This window comes from Rhinolophus ferrumequinum, chromosome 10 (assembly GCF_004115265.2).
Source record: "Rhinolophus ferrumequinum isolate MPI-CBG mRhiFer1 chromosome 10, mRhiFer1_v1.p, whole genome shotgun sequence".
In the NCBI taxonomy this organism is placed as follows: Eukaryota; Metazoa; Chordata; class Mammalia; order Chiroptera; family Rhinolophidae; genus Rhinolophus; species Rhinolophus ferrumequinum.
The window spans coordinates 17229190-17248431 of record NC_046293.1 but is presented as its reverse complement, the minus strand read 5'-3'; the positions used below and the strand labels follow the sequence as shown (position 1 = coordinate 17248431).

The 19242-nt window shown below is 37.2% G+C and overlaps 2 protein-coding genes across 5 annotated transcripts in view; one reads left to right on the top strand and one right to left on the bottom strand.

Annotated features, from left to right (window-relative positions):
• The window catches only part of NUP37 (nucleoporin 37), a 42342-nt gene extending 30309 nt beyond the window's left edge, over window positions 1-12033 (bottom strand). The window contains exons 1-3 of one of the 3 annotated variants that reach the window (XM_033118615.1): window positions 11717-12033; window positions 7701-7916; window positions 1843-1967 (exon numbers count right to left, since the gene is read on the bottom strand). In XM_033118615.1, coding sequence (XP_032974506.1) covers window positions 1843-1967; window positions 7701-7856 — 281 coding nt within the window. In that variant the 5' untranslated portion in view covers window positions 7857-7916; window positions 11717-12033. Of the gene's footprint in view, window positions 1-1842; window positions 1968-7700; window positions 7936-9134; window positions 9216-11716 lie in introns of those variants that run through there. The other 2 variants (XM_033118613.1, XM_033118614.1) reach the window with 2 other exon arrangements.
• PARPBP (PARP1 binding protein) overlaps window positions 9280-19242 on the top strand; it is a 55059-nt gene continuing 45096 nt past the window's right edge. The window contains exons 1-2 of one of the 2 annotated variants that reach the window (XM_033118611.1): window positions 9280-9360; window positions 13005-13160. In XM_033118611.1, the coding sequence (XP_032974502.1) occupies window positions 13008-13160 (153 nt within the window). In that variant the 5' untranslated portion in view covers window positions 9280-9360; window positions 13005-13007. Of the gene's footprint in view, window positions 9361-13004; window positions 13161-19242 lie in introns of those variants that run through there. The other variant, XM_033118612.1, reaches the window with a different exon arrangement.

Genomic DNA, 19242 nt, shown 5'->3' with positions numbered 1-19242 from the left:
AAATACATAAATTATTTGAAAAGAAAACTGTGCTGTCAGCTTGTTCTCAAACTATTGTTTTTAAAATTAATAGCTGGTTAATGTTTTGAATTTGTTATTTATATTGGTATAATCCCAAAAAGGATTTGAGGCAGCTTATCAAAAGCAACAAAAAAGATGAAACACTACAGCAAATCCATTAAGAGGACAGGAAAACAGGCGCCAAGCAAAATGTGGGAAGAACACGGTTTCTATAGCTTTCAAAATCTGCTAGAGAATGCATACTGCTGACTGACTCTTCTTTAGCTCCAGAGTCTGTGAACACTTCCTTTTAATTTAAAAGGAAATGAACAGCACACTGGCTATTAACAATGACATATATATTTTGACTGCTGTGTAGATATTCAAAATTCAGTTAGCTAAAACCTGTTAAAGCTTCTAGAACAAAACATAGCACATCTTCACAATCTCACTGTAGGCAAAAATTCCTTACATAGGAAATAGAATGCACATGAAAAAATGCTCATTTCACATCATTTCACATCGGGGAGATGTCACTGTGGTACCAAACAGGATGGTTAAAATTAAACACTGACAACAATAAATGCTGGAGAGTAGGTAAAGTGGGTATCCTTACATTATTGGTGGGAATATAAAATGGTAGAACCACTATGGAAATTGGTACTTTTTAAAAATTTTAAACATACATCTACCCTCTGATTCAGTAATTCTACTAAGAGAAATGAAACCATATATTATCCACTAAAAGCCGTATACAGAGATGTTCATAGCAGTGTTAATCATAATAGCTGAAAACTGCAAATTGCCCAGCGTCCATTTATAGGAGAATAGATAAACAAAACGGGGTGTATTTATACAATGTAAAGGAATATTCAAAAATAAAAAGAAATGAACCACTGGTATACACAACATGGATGAATCTCAAAAACATTAAGCGGACACAAAAAATATATTCTGTGTCATTCCATTTACATGAAGTGGTAGAATAGGCAAAACTCATTGCTGGTAATATAATAGAAACTGAATCAATGGTGGCTTTAGGGAAGGCAGTGCAGGGATTGACTAGGAAGGAGCACAAAGAAATCTTTCGGGGTGCAAGAAATGCTGTGTATTACCAGTGAGTGGGTTACCCCACAAGTGTATGCATTTGTCAACACTGATCAAACTGTATTCTTAAGAGCTGAGAATTTCACTCTATGTAAATTATCCATTAATTAAAAAAAAAATTAGGTTAGCTCAATAAGAGCTAACAATGGTTGGCTAACGACTATTTATTAAAAGAAGATACCTTTTAAATGTAACATTTGTGGAAACAAGGCTAGTGTTCTGTAACAGACTTTAAATAATCTGACATATTATTGCCCCCGTGAAGACGGCTTTAGCAGGTAGAGTTTTTTCTCAAAAAAGCAATCATTCTTTTCAAATGTTTTCACAAAAACTGAAGCCCAAGGTTTACCAGAACTACAGTTTTATGTACTGTTAAACATAAAAATGTAAGACTGATTGATAACTCAACCAAATTTATTTTAAGAGTTGTACTTTCAATAAGTGGTAAACTCAGTGAAAAATCTGTGAAGACTTAAAATGATTCAGATGAATCTCAGGTAAAGAGCTTTGTAGTTAGGCCGAAACATGTGCTCAAGGCATCACTGCCATGGCTACATATTTAAAATACAAATTTAGAATTTAATTAGGAATAATAGCAAATATTAAAGTATCTTCCACTATCTAGAGTTGGGGAAAAGGCAAACAGAGGAAAAAAGTCTCTAACGATAAAAGGCTTTAGATCACTTAAAACTGAGGACATTAACAAATACTGCATTTAATAATTTTAAACTTTACTTGATTACTGGGGGCAACGAATCAAGTCTCGTCTCTGGGCTCCAAGCTATGACGTCGACTCTGACTCCATGGTGAAAGGTTCGTAGTGTTCTATACTGAATTCCTTCAATGTCTGCTTCTTCTTCCTAAGCACACATAGTAAATGTTATAATAAGTTAGGAGAACAAACACTACTGTGTATTTCATTATAATGAAGACTTTATCAGGAGGCCATGTAAGTCCTCACTGAATGTCATTGATAGGTTCTTGAAAACTGTGACTTTAAGGAGAACAATGTGTAATGAGCCCAATTTCACCAGAGGCCAATTGATATAAATAAGAGTTAAGTTCCTATGGCATATTTCTGGTACAAAAACATCACCAATCTCCTAAAGAAGACCCTAAACACTTCTAATATTAAACAATGAAATAAATGTAAGCTATACATACATGTAAGAAAGATTAATAACAAGTAAGACAATGATTTTTGAACCCTGCTTATTCCAGTTAAGGGTCCTGGGTGGCCAGAGCCTCTCCCCGCAGCTCAGGGTACAAGATGGGAGCCCACCCTGGACAGGACGCCCTCCCCTCACAGGCAGCCACTCACACCATACTCACTCAGACTGGGACAGTGTATAATATAGGACATGGAGGAATCTAACAAATATAATGTCAATAGCAACAAACTATAGAAGAACACAATACAGAATAATTTCATTGACAAAGTTTTAAAACATGGAAAACATTGATTTGCAACACCTACAGATATGGTTAAATCTATAAAGAAAAGCAAGGAATCACCAACACAGAATTTCAGACGGTTACCTCTTGGGGATGAGAAGGAAAGGCAGTAAGGGAAGAATATCCAAGGTATTCTTCAAAAAAAATTGCTAATGTTCCATTTCTTAAGCTAAGTAGTAGGTACACAGGGATCTATTTAATTATTCTAATAATACACATTTTAAAATACATTTTATAAATTTAAAATATTGTGATTTTTAAAAACAAATAAATCATGGTTTTGTTATTTAAATCAATACTGTAACTGGGTCTAGAGACTAAAGCAAAGATTATGTGACAAATTTCCCCAAGTAACCTTTTGTATTAAGTGACTATAGTTATCCTTTACAAAAATTTATAGGAATACAAAATATCAGGGGGAAAAAAATCTAGAGCAGCTGAAACTTGATATTTAATGGAATAGAATACCTACATGGAATGGAATTATCTGATGGACGGTTCTAAGAATTCCATTCATCTTGAATCTAAATGCAAAGTTTTATACCATATACTTTAATCGAATCTAGTGGATGTGTTGATTTTTCCAGGATAGCCTTTGAGATCTTAGCGAAGTCTCTTCACAAACGTATTACATGTCTTTCTCTACATAATTCAGATAACCCTTGAAAATAAATTTACATTTCAGGTGAACTTAAGAGTTAACAGCAAAAAATTTTTCCATAAGTGAAAACAGGATAAAAATGCATTTATCAAGAAAAGAAAAACACTGTCAAATTTTATTACTTCATAATTTGTGTGTATAATAACCGTATGGCTAACAGCCAGATGTGCCAAGGCAACAACCACTAAGCAATTTTAAAATAATGTTAGAAGCCTAATCACAGTTGACTTCATAGTTTGGGTTACATCTATTTTTCCACACTTGACAAATCAATCTTCTAAATATGAAGTTTTTAACCATCAAAACACACATTATTTTGCTACTGTAACAATGGTGTTGACAATTAGGTCCTGTGATTTGTTATCCAAAGTATATATGGAGTTATTGGGTGGTCGTGGGATGAAGAAAACCAGGGACGGTATAGCCTGAGCTTTATGTATTACCAGTGAAACCTTTTTTCCTGGCAGCAATGTCTTGCATTGAGCCAACTAAAAGGCCAGGGTGTGTGTGTGGTATCGGCAGACAAATGCTATTTTGGGTTTAGTTTGGGTGTAGGCAGTATTGTATAGGCAGGAAATTAAGATACTTTGGAAAACTTGCTATAATACAAATCATTATACGAGGCTCCAGCATATTTGAGGTTGGGGTAAAGCCAGGTTGATGAAAGGGCTATTCTAAGGATTTGAAATTGGCAGTCCTTCCCACCCCACCCATTTAAAGCCAAATACAGAATTTTAGTTAGACAAGACTGTAAAGTTTACCCAGTCCACTTCTTTCATCGAATGCCTGAATCTCTAATACAACATGTGAAAAAGGACATTGCACTACCCTCCTCTGAGCACTTTCTGTGAGAGGGAACTGGCTGCTTCTTGGGGGAGCTTATTCCATCTGAGGGTAGTTCTCTTTAACATTAAACCAAGATCTTTTTCAATGTAAATTCTACTCATGGCTCTAAATTTTGCTCTCTGGAACCATACAGAGTAAGTCTATTTCAGTGATGTCAAATACTCGGCCATGGCTGATTCCCCCTAGGTGAATACACTCAAAGGAGGAGGTTCAGCACCAGTCTTAAAGCACTGTAAGCAGCAATTCCACTCCAACAGAATTGATAAATACTACAAAACATATTTACCACTGAGTCTAATCCCTTTTTTACGTGACAGTTTTAAACATTTTAATACCGCTGTGAAATCTGTCTTTAAATAATTATAACCTCCTTTGAATTATTAATACACTACTGAGACCTGATACCCATTAAACATTACTGTCAATTTACAGAAGATACAGAGCTGTGATGTCCAGTACAGTAGCCACCAGCCAAAGGAGGCTTTTAAGCACTTGCTATGTGGCTAGTAGTTCAAGCTGAGATGTGTACACTTTATACAGTGCAAACTCCACACCAGACTTCAAAGATTTAGTATAAAAGAATGTATCTCATTAGTATTTTTCTATGTTGGTTGTACATAAAATGTTTTGGATATGCTAAATAAAACATTAATTTCAGCTGCTTTTCACGTTTCATAATGTGGTTACTGTAATATTTAGATTTATATTTGTGGCTCGTATTGTATTTCTGTTGGATAGCACTGAATTAGCTCTTCTGGCAGTTGAATCACTGCACTGATTCATGGTGGACATCCAGGTGACTAAAAACCAGAAGTCACAATTCTCCCTTTTAGCGCTAGCAGTCTATGATTTTAAGACTTTATATTCATCTTTATTAAATTCTAGCTTGTTCAAGTGGGCCGTTAATTCACTCTATTCCACAATATTTGCATTCTGAGCAGAGACTGGCACACGACATTCAGTAAGAATTGTTAAATGAATCTGCTATTCAAAGCATTAGGTATCTGTCTCAGTTTCATGTTCTATGTAAATTGAATGTACTTGCCTAAATCAAGTGTTTTCATCCAAGTCCCAGCAGAGGACTTGATTCATTATTGACGACCTTTTGAAAGGAAACTTTCATGTTCCCTCTCCCCTTTGCACACAGGACTTTTATAAAATTTTCTTACATTTAAACATATCCTTGAGGGCAGCGTCCTTGTTTTTTCTGGCATACTTATCACCAGTTCCCCAAACCTGAGCTGCACTTCAAATGCCTGGTACCAATCAATGCTACTATCATTCGGCTCAAATTTCCATCAGATTCAACGTCTACCATGAGATTCTGAAAAATGCTTTGCTGAAATTCAAATTCACGTTATCGGCAGTGTTTTCCTAACAGTCTTAGAATGAGGATTGCCTTTTTGAGAGGAATGTGGAAATCTTTCAATTCACCTTTAGTGTTCTCTGAAGACAAGTGGGAGGCATGAAATTGGGTGCAATGGAACTTGAAGGTTCTAACGTGAAAGAATAAGAACAATGTTTAGTAATGTTAAATTAGGTAAAAAATAACGTCATAGGGAAGCAGCAATTTATTCTGAACCCCCAAGGGCAAATTATTAGAAATCAATTCTCCTCCGAAAATGTCTGAACCATGGCTTTAATTTCTCTGAGTAGCAGCACAGAAGGAAAGTGGATTTAAAAATGGGGTCTAGATCTTGTTTTTTCATTTACTAGTTACACAAATTTCTGAACTTCTCTGAAGTAGAACAGAAACTCCAAGAGGACAGGAACAGATGTTTAATCATATCTCCAGTCCATGGCACAGAATATTTGCCAAATTAATAAACTTGCCAAATTAATAAAAATCCAATTCTTTCCTTAGGTAGTTTGGGGATAAGACCTACACTGCCAATCTCACAGGTGTGAGGATCAACAGGGAGAATGCATATGACTACAAACCATAATGGAGCATTACAAATGTTTTTGCTAGTTCTTTTTTCTCATTTTGTCATTTTCCCTCTTTTGCTCCAACTTCTCTCGTTCTGCTACCCATCACCTCTGCCATACCTTTTTCCTAATTTTTTTCTTCCTTCTTGACTTTCTCAATATTTCTTAGCTGAACATAAAACTAGAGACACACCTAGTATTTTTTCAGTATTTTTGAATACAATTCTATGTTCACAGCCATTAATTTAAAAAGTAATGAAGTAAACAGTTTCAACTACAGGGGGCTGCTTTATTCTTTTGTAGGTTCTTTTGTGGAAAAACACACATTTTCAAGAGTGTTTTATCATTTTCTCTTAATCATGTGACTTTTTATGATCCTAACCTGGTAGCCCAGCTGAAGTCAGTCTAAGGGTCATATTTAGCCTAAAAGCTAGAAATTCCTAACCCAACCCTAAAAGACAATGTGGAATAATTTCTACTCAGAAACCAACAAACTGAAGCCTTTTATTCACACTTTCCCCTTAGGATAAATATGCATGCAGTCTAATTTTGTATAACTTTAGACATTTATTATAAAGTGCTAAATTACATTTATGATGTCAAAACATTGAAAGATACTGAACTGCCTCCTGAATGAAGAGGAAATATTATTTACAATGTTTATATCACTCTAGTGAGATAAAGTTATTTTAAATCTTTGACAATTGGTCACTCTCAAATTACCTTACTAGTTAATCTTAATTTGAGAAATACTGTGCTATGAATAACATTCTGGTAAAAGATTAACCAGTGATTCCTGATAGTTGAGCCCTTATTGTTCAAAGTCTCTCTTACATGTAGAACTAGCTTTCCTGTCAGAAAACATGGATGTGCTCACCACAAAGCAATCTTAAGTTTGGTGATTAAATATGGGACTGAGCCTGTGTGTCACTGTTCACCAAATCAATGACAGCTAAAACATGTATTAAGAGTGCCAGATGTCTTCCAGGAACTTCATATGTACTAATTCATTACATTCTTACAAAACCCAATTAAGAATTATTTTCCTCATTTTTATAGAAGAGAGGTTAAGTACCTGCTGACAATCATATATCTATTAAGAGGTAAAGCCAGACAGGAATAAAAACATAGGCATTTTGACAGCAGAGTTCACTGTCTTAATGACTATGCGAAACTCCCTGTTCAATTAATATGATTCCATACTTTGTATACTCTAGATGTATGCTTTAGGTGGATGAAAAGTATGAGAGCATATTAATAGGAAAAAAAGAAATAATGAGTTATAAAATCTCCTGGAGGATCTTTTTTTAGACTCTCAACATTAGTTTGTTTCCTTCTCAAACAGGGATGTAGAAAAATTGGATTAAATAATTAATTAGATCTACTTTAATTGGTGTTTTCCATATATACTAGTAGTCAGTTAATCACAACCTTCAATTATGAAAATATTCCATTTCTAATCATGAGGCAAACGAGAAATGTTATATTCTTCTTTTTCACTATTTAATGTTTACACAAATCTCAGGCATATATTACTAAGAATGTCTTTCTCTGTAGTTCTTCATGTCTGTCTTTTTTTTTTTTTTTTAACATTCAAACTCAACATATTTTCAAAGTTTTGGAAAATTTTACTAAAGTTTGTATAACCTTTCTTATCAGTGAAATAGTGTCACTGTGATTCCCCGTAGTTTTGTACACTAACCTGAAAGTTACACATGCCAATGACCACGTAATTATTGCCACCATATGCAATTAGATTTCCTGAATCCCCACTCTCAAAGGGATTAAATTCTACCACATGTACGTAATCTTCACAATCCACAGTGTAGGCAGCATTTCTTGTGGCATCTTGCTTCATCTTGTATGTCAAATCTTGAGCAGTTGTAAAAACAGCCTTCTACTGCACAAGGTCACGAAACTGTGGATTACAGCAGATACAGTTGGATAGAAACCAGCAACGTTACTCACTTTCAGCAAACGAATCAAAATAAGAACATGGTATTGCAAATTCCAAAGACAGCTCAAAAAAATTAATGTATTTATTTACTTTGTGAATGTTACCTGCAGCATAAGTCGCCATAATTTTGTTTAGACTGTCTAAAAGAGTACATGAAGATGAAATCACTTTAATAGTAAATATATTTATAAAAAATTACTGATAGTTAACATTGACAGAGCACTAACTGCAGGTGCCATGTTAAGCATTTTACTGACACTGTCACACCAAATATTTGCATAAACCTAAGAGGGAGGTACTACCAATGGTTCCCATTTTATAGATGAAGAAATCAAGACGTTAGTACATTAACTAGTTTGCCAAGCTCATAAGACAAGCCAGAATTTGAAAACTTTACTATGTGTTGGACACCAGTGCTAGAGCTCTTGGCCTCGAAGGAGCTCACAATCCAGGGATAGTTAAGGTTCAGTGTGAAAGTGCTACAACATTGGCAGATACAAAATACAGGATCTGGAAGGAGTGCCAAAATGTGTAATATAAAAATAATACTCAAAAAACCAGGCATGAAAGTCAACTAACCTGTAGTGGCCTGGTGTGCACTCTGGAAGTACCACTTCCAGATGAGATTTACCGATTCTAAAGAGTTGTGTTGTTGTTTTTAATTGGATGCAGTTGTCCTGAAAAGTTGGGTTCGGCAACAAACATTATCAAGTGCCTGATGAGTATTTACTGAGATTCAGATGAGCCCCACCTCTGGGTGCCTATAAACTAGTACTCTTGCAAGTGGGCATCCTGGACTGATCATTTGTTAAGGGTGACCAGCAGGTGAGATGCCCTCAGAGGCACAGTGGTGTGGGAAGTGCAAAAGATTCGATGTTAGGATATTCGGTCCCCTACTGCTCATTAAAGTAGTGCCCAATCTCACTACATTGTCAGGGTCTCGCAGTACGGGGCGGGCTGCACTTGCCCCTCTAAAACGGGAAGGGTAGAGGAGGGAGGGAATAAAAGAAGTTACTGCAAAGAGCCCCGACGCCTCTCCAATGGTCGGCAGGCCCCGTGAGACCCCGCTACCACCTCCCCGAGCCTGAGGTCGGAGGGAAGAGGGGTGGACAACCGCCCGGGGAGCTTGAGGCATTTGGTAGCGAAGCGGCCCGACCCCTTGGGCGCCTTGATACGCACCGGAGGAAACCGGGAAGCGGCCAGATGGTAGCTGGTCTCCACCCGGGGTTCCCGCCGCTCACGTCGATTCGGCTTCCGGGTCAGAGGGCGGGAGCGGCGATTGGCTCCCAGACGCTCCCGCGAGATTTAAAATGTAACCCGGGAGTATTCGAATCGTAGAGAGACTGCAGCTGGGCGGCGCCTTACTTCTGTTGCATTTGCACCCCCAGCTTCTCCCCCGAGCCAGGTGAGTCTCGCCTTTCCTTACTCTCCTGTCACACGTTAAGTGGTGATTCAGGCCGCTAGTTTTCTGGTGACAGCCAAGCGTCATGTGACCGTTTAGGGTATTATTTGTGCTGTGGCTGCGCTCTTTAGCCTGACTGGGTCTGGGTGTGTTGAACAGTTTGCCGTATCTAGTAACGAGTGGAGCTGAAGACTGAGGCCCTTAGTGCCCTACTTAGATTCATTAGGCAGGAAGCCAGGGTCCGACTCCCAAAACATAGGCAGACTCCAAGTCCGCTCCATTCGTCCTTTCCCTTTTATATTCTCTCAGGGGCCATTTAGGACACACATTCTGACAATGATAACGGTAGCAGCAACGACTGCTATTTTTTTATTGAGTACTTACTGAGTGCAGGCACTAGGTGGATTATTTACTTGTCTCACTGACGTCTCATGATTTTATGAGGTAGGAGATATCCTCCCCTTTTTGCACATGAAAAAATAAATACTCCTCAGAGATTTTAAATACCGAAAGGCATACAGCTAATAAATGGGAGACCCTGGATGTGGACCCTCGTCTGTCTGACTCAAAAGTGTACTTCTTTTAATCATCTCACTGCTTCCCCAGTGGTAGTTTCCTGCTTTTCAATTTTTGGCCTAGTACAGCTTCTAATCCAATTTTTTAGAACAAGAGTAATGACGGCTGCCGCCTCCTATTGCTTTTGTGTAGTGCAGCCTGACACTGAGAGTGCATATTCATTCTCATTGACTCCTTGAAACTGGCCGGAAGGTATTATTCCTGTTTTCTCTTTGATGATACCTCTACCTAGGCAGTCAGGTGTGAAGCTTATTTATTGCCTAGACTCACACAGCTAGCTAGCTACTGGAAGAGCTGAGACTAGAGCAGGGTTGGCAAATCCTCCGCACTGCCTGTTTTTGCGTCGCCATTTCCCTTGCTAAGAATAGGTTTTACATGTTTAAATGGTTGGGGGGAAAAAGATCTAAAGAAGAAGAATATTTTGTGCTGTGTGAAAAAGTGTAGAAATTATATGAAATTCAAATTTCAGTTGTTATTAAGTTTTGTTGAAGCTCATTTGTTTATGTATTGTCCGTGGCTATTTTCACACGGCAAGGTCAAGTTGATAGTTGTGCCAGAAGACTATGGCCTGGACTCCTCAAATATTTGCTATTTGGCACTTTCCAAAAAGTGTGCTGACTCCTGGATGAGATTTTTGGCTTTTATATGTGCCAGGCACTGTTCTAAAAGCTTATCTTATATTTGTGTCATTTGCTTTTCACAAAACCCTGTGAGATAGGAACTGTTAATATTTTTATTTTCAGTGCAAGGAAGCTGAGGCAGGGAGAAGTGACATAACTTGGTAAAGATCTTACAACTAGAAAGTGGAGCCAGGATTTAGAACAGTCTAATTCCAGATTAGTCTTCATTCTTAGCAATCTGAACTCATAGTACCTTTAAATAATACCAGTGAATAGTTTACTACCAAAGGTTTATTTTAGACAAATTGATCACATCACCGAAGTTTTTTTTTTTCCTTAGGAGACATAGGGGGATATTTTGAAGAGAAATATAATTCTTAGCTATTTACTAGGATTTGTATTTATATAGATACTTTAATATACATTCTTATAACTGTATTTTTATGTGACATCGGTAATTACGTCTATGAATTACTATTTTGTAGATGGCATATGCCCTTTTTTTTTTTAAATGCCCCCACTCCTTTTTATCACATAAACCCAAGATACACAGTAAATATATGGGATTTTGTTTATGCCACATAAAAAAGGAAGAAAAAATCACAGAAAGAGTAAGTAAATGGGATGTGTATGGTAAAATGCCCAAAATAAGATAATGGCCTGTGCATATATTGGAGACTTGGGTACTTAAAGTAGGAGGAAAACCCCAAACTTTTAGGCATCTCTGTAAACTCAGAGAAAGGAATTGAATGCCTTACATAGGCTTAGGTACGTAAAACCTTGGAACTATATCCAGTTATTTAAAAAGGCTTTTATCGATCAGGAGAAGTTAGGTAGCATAGTGATTAAAGAGCACAGCTTATGGAGTTAGGCAGGTATCTTGGGTTTAGGTCTGTTTGACCATTTGCTAGCTGAGTGACATGGGGCATCACTTTCTTTAGATATAAAATGAGGAGAATAATAGACCTTCCTCACAGGACTCGTGCGAAGATTGAATGAGGTAATAAGTCTTAAGTTCTTAAAAAGGATTTGGCGCCAAGAAAGCTCCTAAATGACCTATTCTGTTGGTTATTTATTGCTGTATAACCACCCCAAAACTTAGTGGCATTAAAACAACATATTTGCTTCTGATTCTGTGGATCAGCAATTTGCGCTGGACTCACCTAGGTCGTTCTGCTGGCCTTTTCTGGGATCGCTCATGTGGCTGCAGTTCATTAGGCAGGTTGATTGGAGCTACGTAGTCTTAAGATAACCTCACTGACGTTTCTGTGATATTGGTTGTCAGTTGGAGCGCCTTGGATCTCCTTCATATGACCTCTCCAGTAGACTAGCTTGGACTTCTCCACATCTGAGAATAGCAGGAGAGGAAGAGCTAAAGCTTCAAGGTTTTAGGTCAGGTGGCCCCCAAGACCACCTGGTCTTGCTAAGTCCGCCTTGGTTTGCTAAGAGGACTCAGAGAATTCAGCATATAGTCATACTCATGGCTATAATTTATAACAGCAAAAAGATATGAGGCAATATAAGCAAAGGGAGAAAGTGCATGGGGCGAAGTCCAGTGGAGACCAGGCAGAAGCTTCCGAAAGTCCTCTTAGTGGTGTCAGGCAGGACTTGCTTAATTCCTCTAGCAACAAGTTGTGACAACACATTTGTTGTCTGTCAGGGAAGCTCTTTAGAGATTCAGTGCCCAGGGTTTTTGCTGGGGCTGAACACGTAGGCACCCTCTGTCTCTGTTCCAAAATTCCAGACTGAGAGGGAAGCATGTGTTCAGCATAAACTGTATTGTTTGTACAAACAGTGTAGGCACAGTGAGCCACTGTTCCCGGAAACCCTCCTGAAATCTAAGTTCCCCGACGCTAGCCAAGGGCCAACCTTGTAAGCAGGCCTTTGAAAGGATAGCACTCAGGCCTGCTGCATTAACTCCTTTCTACATGGGCCTTTTGAGGTCTAGGCTTGGAACTCCCACAGTGTCATTCTTGCCACATGCTATTGGCCAAATCAAGTCACGAGACCGACCCAGATTCAAAGGGGTGGAAAAATACACCATCTCTTTGGGGATAATATAAGGATGGGAGGAAATTGGCTTTCCACCCCCCCAATCTACCACAGATATTACCATCTATTTCAAAACAAATATTTTTAATTAGCTATGTTTGTGTCTATAATTATAAGTTTGTAGAATTGGTGTATCTGTTTTGTAAGAATTTTCAGATTGAAGGATGTATTTTGTTGTTTCAAAAGATTTGGCTTAAGAAATGAAAGGAGAGGAAAATATGATTGGGCAGAAATTGTTTTATTCTGTTCTCCTAAATTTAATTAAAAGCAATCTTAGTAAATATGAAATGACCTCTCATTTATTACTTATTTTTCTCTAACTCTGCTTGCTACACATGTTAAATATTAATTTCCAATTAGAATAAAGCTTTTTAACATTGCATTCTGTCCTAATTTAAGAGGATGTCTGTGCTTAATCAGAAGTCTGTCTTGGATATGATTAAAGACTTCAGAAGGAATTGGCACACACTTTGTGATTCGGAGAGAACTACTGTATGTGGTGCAGACTCCATGCTCTTGACATTGCAGCTTTCCATGGCAGAGAACAACAAACAGGTTAGTAGACTGTATTTAGGTTAACTTTTTTTTTTGAGTGAATTTTGGTTGCTGCCCATTTGAATAAACTTCATTACATTCATTTTTTTTTTTTTTGCAACAGATGCCCTCCTATGGTAATATCAATGGACATTCACAAATGCTTCTGCATATATGTATCAAAAGTTACTCTTGGATTTGAAATGATTTGTTTCAAAATTAAGGTCTTCCTATGTATAATTTAACATAGGGGTATGCACATTTGATGTTTAGTTTGAAGTCCTAAGTTAAACATGCAACTAATATGATTAGGGTTAAAAATTATTTTTATTTTATGACTTCCTTTCGTCTCTAGAGACGAAAGTTTCTGGAAAGCACACATAAGTAATGTTTACTTAATATAAGCGAAGTATTTTACGACTAATTTAAGACTCTATGTTATAGATTAATTATTCCTAAGCCAGGCTATGAATCAGAATAATTTGGGAGGGCTTTTGAAATATATTGGCCCCTGTATCCCAATCTTGGAAATTCTGATTCTCTTAATCTGCATTGACCATGGAAATCGTCTTTGTTTAATCTCCCTGAAGTGATTTTTACGTAGTTGGTGTGGCCCAAACTAGTGTTTGGAATGAGCTCTACCTAAAGGGGTAGAAGTGTACCCATGAAAGAAGGATAAATGTAGGCTGAGTGGTAAGGAAAGACTTGTGGATAGTATAAAGGAAGGGTAGTCTTTGGATGGGAAGGGTTTAAAGAAGGAATGAAGGAAGGGGAAAGCTCAGAAGAAGCAGCCAGGGGCATCAAAATCATGATGGTTTGAAGATGGTAAGGAGAACCGTCTTGACTAGGGAAGAAGATTTTGGATGGGTGGAATTGGTATTCATGGGTCTGTTGTGAAATAGATAGTGAAATGACATTCTGATGAATTATTTCAATCCTGTATGTCAGTACAGGCTTTTTGATTTCACATATTAGTAAAATTTCCAAAAAAAATTAGACGTTGACTGGTTCGAACATTTCTCATGTTTGCAAATAAGGCCATTGAGAAAAAATAATTACTAGAACCATCATTTTGAAAAAGGAAGAATATTTTAACACCTAAAAATTAGGAATTATGTGACCTTAAAACAAGAGATAATTTTTCCTACGCATGGATAGTTGGCAGTTTTGCATATTTAAAACAATGTACATGAAGATAAATTTTGAACATAGAAAAATTTTGACAAAATTCTATCTTATTTAGTCAGTCAGTTAGTCAGTCAGTCATTCTTTCAACAAATAGTTACTGAGTTTTTACTATTGGCTGGACAATTTTCTAAGTATTAGGAATATAGCACTGAAGGAAATCCCTGCTCCTATGGAATTAATCCTCTAGTCAGGAGAAATAGATAATACTCTACTAAGTAAGATATTTAGTATTTTATGTCGTAATAAGTGCGACACAGAAAAGCAAAACAGAGATCCAACTAAAGAGTAGAAGGAGTTTGGGGTGGAGGAGCTCTTGCAATTTGAAATAGGGTGGTCAAAGACCTCATCTAGAAGTTGCCATTTGAGCACGGATTTGAAAGATGGGAAGAAGGAGCTAGTCATGGGGATTTAGGTGGAAAGGGACGACCAGGCAAAGGGAACAGCAGATACAAGGGCATGTTCAAGGAACAGCAAGGAGGCCAATTATGGCTCTTCATAGAAATATTAATTTCTTTCCTCTCTTCCTCCCTTCCACAGATTTCTTTCTTCCTCCCTTCTTCCCTCCCTCCTTTTCCTCTCTCCTTTCTTTTTTTTCTTTTGTCTTTTTTCTTTGAGCTTCTACTATGTGCCACCAGGCAGTGTGATAAGTGTTGGAGTTATTAAAAAAATGGTAAGCAAACCAGACATGGCTCCTGCCTTCATGAAGCTTATTGCCTAGTAGGTGAGGCAGACGTTAAGAAGAAAAGAATCCAAAGAAATGCAAAATTATAGCTGTGAGAAGAAGATGTAGACGATACTATGAGACCAGGGAGTTGACCCGGTCAGATCAAGCGGAGCCCTAATGGAAAGAGAGGGGTGAACTAGGCAGATGAGTCGGGGGGTCATGATGAGGATGGAGGAGCAGCATATGCAGAGGTCCTGTGGCAGGAGACCCAAGAGAAGAGTTTGGGAACATGCGCAAGGACCGGTGTAGCTGACAGGGTGATAGTGATCGTAGTTATATGTCCAATTTGTTTGTTCCTCATTTTTAATTACAGTCATTGTTAGAACTCAATTTTACTTAGGTTTGTTGGAAAAAAATGGAAGTAGTACTTTTCTGACATTTTATTTTGAAAAAAATATTAAACTTCCAGAACAGTTACACTAATACTACACTGAACTCCTATATGCCCTTCATTTAGATTCACCAATTATTAACATTTTGTCACATTTGCAATACCATTCTTTTTATATTTTTTGATGTATATATAAATAAAAATATACACATGTATATACATATTGTAATTATTACTCTGTGTGAACCATATGATAGTAAGCAACAGACTTAAGTCTTTATTCCTCTTGGTGTACATTCTATGGGTCTTGACAAATGTATAATGATATGTAACCACTATTATAGTATTGCTCAAAATAGTTTCACTGCCTTAAAAATCCTTTGTGTTCTACCTATTCATCCTTCCTTCTCCCCAATCCCTGGTGACCATTTTTTATTGCCTCCATAGTTTTGCCTTCTTTAGAATGTCATGTAGTTGGAATCATGCAGTACGTAGCCTTTCAGGTTTTAAGGCTTCTTCACTTAGTAATATGCATTTAAGTTCCTCCATAATTTTTTATGGTTTCATAGCTCATTTCCTTTTAGCAGTGAATAATTTTCCATTGTGTGGCTTTATCAGTTTATTTATTCATTCACCCTGTTTTGCTTTTCTTCCAACCAATGTTCAGTAAGATATTCAATATTTAATAGTTTTTGGTTTGATAATTGTTGGATTTTCTGCTGTTATCCTTTTTATATCCAAAAGCTCTTTTTTTTGTTATCTCTCTTTTTAAAATATACTGTTCTTGCTTCAAGGATGTATTTTCTCCTTTGAGATCATTAATAATATTTTGTTGAGTATTTTTTCTTCTTACATAATCTGTTTCCTCTAAGTTTTTTTGTTTTTCTTAGTTTTATTTGGGAAGGATTTCCTTTCTTCCTATTAGAGACTTTCTTCATGATGATCCTGGGCCACTAGAGTCACTGAAATGCTTATTGGACACTCTGTGTCCAGGGTTAGGGCTTGTCATCCTGATCTGACCCGGCCATTTGGTTGGCGGAGGGGTTGCTTTAATGTGATGTATTTAGGAAATCCCTTTGGGAACAGATTCCTCAGAAAAGAGTCTTCTTTCCTCCTGCATGAATGGTATGAAGTTGAGCTAGCAATGTGTTGGGAGCCTGAAAGGCGTGTCAAAATTTAGAATATAAACGGTCATGTGATTCCTATGGTTTTCATTCAGGTATTCCTCTCCTCAGCTGCACACTCTTCAGTCCATAGGCTGTATTTTATCCTCTCCAGGGAATAAACCTCCAATTTTCTGCCAAGGTAGATGAGTGCTGTCCCCATCGCAGCAGAAATTAGCTAGTAGGCACATACTGAGGATACTTCAAAAATGCCTTTACAGGAAGGTGTCTTAACCACCACCTTCCGCCATGCAGATTTTTTTTTCTAGTGGACATATTATAAGAGAGTTGGCCTTTAGAGGCTTTGGCTTGTATGGGCAGGGAAAGTCTCTGGTCCAGCTTCCTGCCTTTCTTGTACTCAGCTCTGTCTCCTAAATTTTGTGCTCAGGTTTCATAAAAACCAGGTTTTCTTGAGTGCCAGGGACTGGTAAATAACAGGGAAATGCAGGCCCCACCATTTCCCTCTATATTGGCACTTATATTCCCACTTATATTGGCTTATCCCTCTATATTGGCACTTCTTATTATTTTTGACCTTTTGTAATTTCTCTTATGGACAATTCAGTCATGCTTTTCCTATTTTCTCCTGTAGTTTTAGGTATTTCTTACTAGGAGGGGTTTCTCTGCATATCCAGACACATACGTGTATGTTAATGTGTCTCTTATACAATTATAACAGATGGTATGCATTCTTTATACATTCTTTCTGCATCTTGTTTTTATCATCCCGCATTGTTTTCAAGACCTCTTCAGGTACTGATAGAAAAGTTGATCTAATTCATTCATTTTAACAGTCATCCTTCGTTGATACATTTTATTCATTTTCAGTCCTCTGGGTTGTTTGAAATTTTTAATATTACAAACATTTCTGCACTGAAATGAGATGTCTGTTCACTGAACAAGAGGTTCTGTAGGCCGCATATAGTCATATGATAGATGCATCTGTAATTTGACTTGATACTACCCTACTGCTCTTCAACTTGTCTGTTAGAATTACGTTTATGTGAATGGTGTAGGAGAATACCATTTTCTTACCTCTCCAATTTAGATGCTGTCAAAATTCATTAGAAAAGAGAAAAAGGACTTCATTTTGTTTTTTCTGATAACTGGAGCATTTAAACATCTTTTTAAATGCTTAGTTGATCATATGGATGTCCTCTTCTTAAACTGTTTATATCCTTTGCTATTTTGCTTTCTAGTCGCTTTTATCTCATTCTTGTTGAAAGTGTTCTACTTGTATTTTAGGAACTCTCTTTGTTATACACTTTATCGATAGCTTCCAGTGTGCGCCATTTTACCCACTTTCCCTGGATATACTTCCCTTATGTTGTTTCCCCAGTAGTTATGTGCCAGACCTCTCTACTGAGTCTGGCTTTGGTATAATCAGGGACTCACTGGACATTTTACCTTAACGTCCCATTATTGTCTCCACGTCAGTTTTTGGACCACATTGTTTGCTCCTTCAGTTTACCTTCCTATTCGTATTCTTCGTCTCAGTGACCTGTCATCGTTCACTCAGTCACTAAATATAAGGGTCATTGTACAGTCTCTTTCCTTTGCTCCCCATTACAATCTGTATCTAAATTTTGCCAATGTTACTGCTTGAGCATTTTGTGAAATCTGTCCTTCTTTAATAATCTAAAGAAATGTATTAAGGTAAGCAATAGATTCTGAGGATGTTGTTTAAGTGGAACGGGCTAGCTGAAGGTTAAATCTTGATGACTGTACACTGGGAAATAAGGAGAGAGACAAATTGAGGCAATTATTAAGAAGCACTATTGTTTAGGGATCGAGGGCTGTTCTGGAATCAAACAGCATATTCAAATCACTACCTCTTGTTTGTTTGCTTGTTTATGAATAATTAAAAAAATAAGTATATCAGCAAGCTAAGTAGAATATAGCCTGAAAAAATTTTAGTTCTCATTGTAAAAATTTTGACATATTGAAATAATCCAAGTCAGTTTTCCTTCAGGGCTTGTCTATGTGGCATTCATGCAGGGTTTTTTTTCCTACTTGTTAATTTTCTACTTGTTAATTCACTTTATTCACTGTGAAAGTTCAGACTCTGGGTGGGAAAGGAGGAGGGGTGGATTGCAAGTGAGCTTTTCACAGCCTGTGTAGGTGTGTGCACGTGTGCAGTGGAGATGGCGGCTTGCAGTTCAGTTTTGCTTTAACTCTCCATGTACAGTTAGCTCACGCCTCACCAGCTGTGCTCAGACTACCAAGTCACTCAGCAATATGAAACAACATACATATACGGCTGCAGGTGCATTCATAAGCGGCATATAGTAATAAAAGGGTGGACTTGTTTGTATGTATCCTTAACCTACCTTTTTCATCCTGTGTGTGCAGTCTATTTAGGTTTTTAATTCTCTGAAGTTTCAGAACATGAGTCCTTAAAGTATAGTCCTTATAACTGATTTTGACTATGCTAAAACTTTTGAATACCTGGTAGAATTGTTAGTCTATTAGCATGTTTGTTTTTTTAATAGCTTTAGTGGGGAAAAAGAAAATAATCTTTGAGTTTTAGGTTTTGGGCAGAGGAGGAAGATATTTTAGCTTAAATCATATGACATCTCTGGCAGTTTTATGCTGCTAAAGATTTAACCTGTTATAGATTCATTCACTATTTACTTCATTATATGGAACGTATGTATGACTTCATTAGGTTGCAAATAATATTTAGGCCTTTCCTTT